Raw genomic sequence first — 3,886 nt, 5'->3', positions numbered from 1 at the left:
TATAAAAACTGACAGAATTATAGCACTTGTTGTCTTTTCTATGACCAGTTGGCTGTAGCGGCCATCTTAAATGAAGCAGCCTCCTAAAGTCAATGATGAACATCCTGTAATTATTTCCTGAAAGTTTCGGATAAACCGGTCGAGTGATTCATGAGACATTTTGCTAACAGACAGGCAGGGTTGACTCTAAATAGTTATTGGCTTTTTTAAATTATTTTTTTAAATAAAAGTCTGTTTGGAATTTCGGAGCGCTCAAATTATAATTTTGCTGTATCTGTAAAAGTGACAGATTGGTGGCAGATGTTCTTCACAACCAAACCGTGCAAATGAAACTGAAGCTTTTTTCTTTGCAAACATCCAAGCGTCCACACGGTGGCGCTGTGGCTTCGTGTATCACTTCAGCTCAGCTTTCCAAGCTGTCTGACACATTTCATGTGCTCGGAGTTGTTGAGGAACTTGATCACAAGAGGAACTTTCTTTCCTTTTGCCTGCAGCATCGTGAGCGCGCGTCATGACGCAGATCCAACCTGTTGCGGCGGACGGGAGGAAAAACTGCGACAGCGCACAAACACGCTTTATCCAACTAAATAAATAAAGAGACAGGCTCGCATGCATTTCACTTTAGTTTGTTGAATTTGAGTTCAAATAGTTTACAAGCTCCCCCCATTTTATTGAAATGTATTGTAATTTTTAAATATAATTCACGCACATCAGCCATGAGCCCTACTCTTAACCTCCAACCTAACCACCTCGTGGGTCAGTCAACGCCTTAAAATGACACGCTTGATATTCAACACCGTAAAATGACGCCCAAAAAGCTCAAACGCGCGGGCATGACATGCGCTCTGGTGCGCTATTTATATGCGTTCCAGTGATGTCATGTGGTTCTAATAAAAGCCCCCATGTGAGGGGGTAAGAAGCTCCATCAGTAAGGGGGAATGTCTTTATATCTTACATTTAAGGTTGGAAAACGTAGATTTCTTTAACCCTTTCAATGCTTTTTCTTCTCAGTGTGAACCTGAACTCCACTCCAACACTGTTATACATTTAAATCTTCTTTTACACATCTGTCAGTTTCCCTGAGTATGACTCTGGCTGGTTGACTTTTGGATGTGTCAAAACCTCCAGGTCGTCGCTCCCCTGGTACGACTCGGTTTTGGAGAGCGACTGGTTGCTTTTGATGGAGTCACTTTCCCCCAAAGAGTGCAGCTGCTCCGGCTGCCCGCACGTCACGTGGATGTACTGGACATTTTCCTCCTCTTCATTCTCTCGGTGGTAGAAATAGTTGAAATTCGATACGATGACAGGGACAGGTAGAGCAATGGTCAGCACTCCGGCAATGGCGCACAGGGATCCGACAAACTTCCCTCCAATGGTGGTGGGGTACATGTCTCCGTAGCCCACTGTGGTCATGGTCACCACAGCCCACCAAAACGCATCAGGGATGCTGGAGAACGCAGTCTCGGGATCCTCCACCTCAGCGAAATAAACCGAGCTGGAGAACAAAATAACTCCAATGAGCAGAAAGAATATGAGCAGTCCCAGCTCCCTGAGGCTGGCGTGGAGGGTCTGACCCAGGATCTGCAGACCCTTGGAGTGTCTGGAGAGTTTAAAAATCCTGAAGACACGCACCAGACGAATGACCCTCAGGATGGCCAGAGAGGCGGCCTGCTGACTGCTGCCCTGATGCTCCGCCAGATCAAGGCCCAGGGTGATGAAATACGGCGCTATGGCTACAACGTCGATAATGTTCATGATGTTTTTAAAGAAAGCTGCTTTGCTGGGACAGGACAGGAACCTCATGCTGAATTCAAAGGAGAACCACACGATGCAGAGCGTCTCCACAATGAAGAACGGGTCCGTAAAGGGACTGGGCGCCTTACTCTGAGCGCTCCCGTTGGGATGCGTCTCGGGCTCAGGGGGGACCTCTCGGAACTCGGGTAACGTCTCTAAGCAGAATATAACAATGGATATCAAGATGACCATCACTGACACGATGGCGATTGTCCGTGCAGGTCCTGAGCTTTCTGGGTACTCAAACAGGAGCCAGAGCTGGCGCTGGAACTCGTTGGAGGGCAGTGGCCGCTCCTCCTCCTTGGACAGACCTTCATCTTCTTTGTACGCCTGTATCACCTCTTCATTGAGTTCATAAAACTTCATTTCCTCCAGGAAAATGTCCACGGGCACGCTCACGGGCCTCCTGAGCCTCCCGCCTGACTGGTAGTAGTAGAGGATGGCATCAAAGCTCGGTCTGTTCCTGTCAAAGAAATACTCGTTCCTCAGCGGGTCGAAGAAGCGCGTCCTCTTGCGCGGGTCCCCCAGGAGCGTGGTGGGAAAGCGGGCGAGTGTCTTCAGCTGCGTCTCGAAGCGCAGGCCGGAGATGTTGACGACCACCCTTTCACTGCACTCCTGCTCCGCTGGTTCCAGGTCAGCAGCATCTGGCAGCGAAGGAGGGACCACCACAGACTCTTCGTTACCGTCCTGGGACACCACGGTCATCTTCTTTACCCCCTCTGAGGGCAGGTCCGTCACTCACCTCCTCTTCCTCTTGCCTTTTTGCCCGTGCGTCCTTATAAATCTTTCTCTCATGCGCACCTCCAAGTTAAAGCAGATCCCCCCGCTTTGTTTCCCTCCTCCAGCCGTGGTATATATTTGTCAATATCCACCGTTGTTTGTTTACACTGCCCTCTTGTCAGATTAGAGCCTCCGAACTGACAACTTTCTACAGAGCGCACAGATCTCCACTTGCATAAGGCTTCAGGAGGCTATCATATTCACACCGATTTAAACTCCAGAGCCCTCCCCATGTTGGAGCGCCGGCTGACACCGCTGCTGTGGCTCCTCTCAGAGACTCAGTGTTTCCACTGAATCAAACAAGTGGCAGGTCCTCCTCTACTGAAACTCCCCCGGTTTGTCTTTTGTTTTCAGCCCAAAGGGAGGGCGAGTTGTTTTCAGCTCCGGGGTCCACTCAGGAATGGAGCTCCTCTCCCTGCAAGTCCTTCATTCATGAAATCATGGGGTTATTCCTGTCTCACAGGGGAACCTCCAGACTGCGTGTCGCAGCCCACCCTGTAGAAACCACAAATCCAGAGTGATATTGCCCGCCGCTGAAAGACGACGACCCTGGGTGTTCGTTTGTCTGGCTGTTATCAAAAACATCTCACGAATCACTGGACAAATTTTAATAAAACTCTAAGAAGGTAATCACTGTTTGCACATCTGCAACTGAGTCACCTGCAGAGCCAATCTGACCCAAGATGGCCACCACAGCCAGTTGGCCTTTGAAAACACTAAGTGGTTATGAACAAAGTCCATGCTCAATAATCCAGGTATACAATCCAACATTTTTCAGTCAGGTCATCTGGACAGTTTTTTTTTTTTTGTTGTTGTAACTAACTGTAACTTTGTTGTTGTAACTAAATGCTTATATTCTGTCACTTTTTCCTGTTTTTGCTGAAATGTAGTTTGTTAGAGAATTAAACACTTAGTGTTACTTCTTACACAAGATATTTACTTCATATGTTTAAATGAACTGTTGTAGTCAACGCTGTTTGTCTGTTAGCAAAACATCTCTGTAACCACTGAACAGAATTTAATGAAACTTTCAGAAAGTAATCACTGGATGTGTTTTTGCAGCTGATTATCATTTGGCATCAATCCAAGTTAAGACGACCACAACATATATTCAAAATTGGTTGATACAAAAATGAATATAGCTCAAACAATTTTACCGTTACTGAGCTAAAATTAAAGTCATTCACAACACACACTTTGAGTGTGACATTTTGTAATTTGCATGAAATTATGAATAAAGTTTTTTTTTTTTCAAGATGTAACCAAAACAGCTACAACTCTGTCATTTTTCAACTGACCATATTTTTCAGGC

At 46.6% G+C, this 3,886-nt stretch overlaps 1 protein-coding gene across 2 annotated transcripts; it reads right to left on the bottom strand.

Annotated features, from left to right (window-relative positions):
* Positions 1-664: 664 nt before the first annotated feature.
* On the bottom strand, positions 665-2,499 carry LOC119415839 (shaker-related potassium channel tsha2-like). 2 transcript variants are annotated; one of them, XM_037683014.1, is made up of 2 exons: positions 1,229-2,499; positions 665-1,174 (listed from the first exon to the last, which is right to left on the bottom strand). In XM_037683014.1, the coding sequence occupies exons 1-2, from the start codon at positions 2,497-2,499 to the stop codon at positions 1,060-1,062; spliced, it is 1,386 nt and encodes a 461-aa protein (XP_037538942.1). In that variant the 3' UTR covers positions 665-1,059. The 2 variants fall into 2 exon arrangements, with proteins under 2 accessions (XP_037538942.1, XP_037538941.1); XM_037683013.1 differs by having other exon boundaries at positions 665-2,499.
* Between the last annotated feature and the right edge of the window lie 1,387 nt (positions 2,500-3,886).

The sequence above is a fragment of the Nematolebias whitei genome, chromosome 10, assembly GCF_014905685.2.
Source record: "Nematolebias whitei isolate Nwh7 chromosome 10, NemWhi1, whole genome shotgun sequence".
In the NCBI taxonomy this organism is placed as follows: domain Eukaryota; kingdom Metazoa; phylum Chordata; class Actinopteri; order Cyprinodontiformes; family Rivulidae; genus Nematolebias; species Nematolebias whitei.
This window is presented reverse-complemented; position numbering and strand designations above follow the sequence as displayed.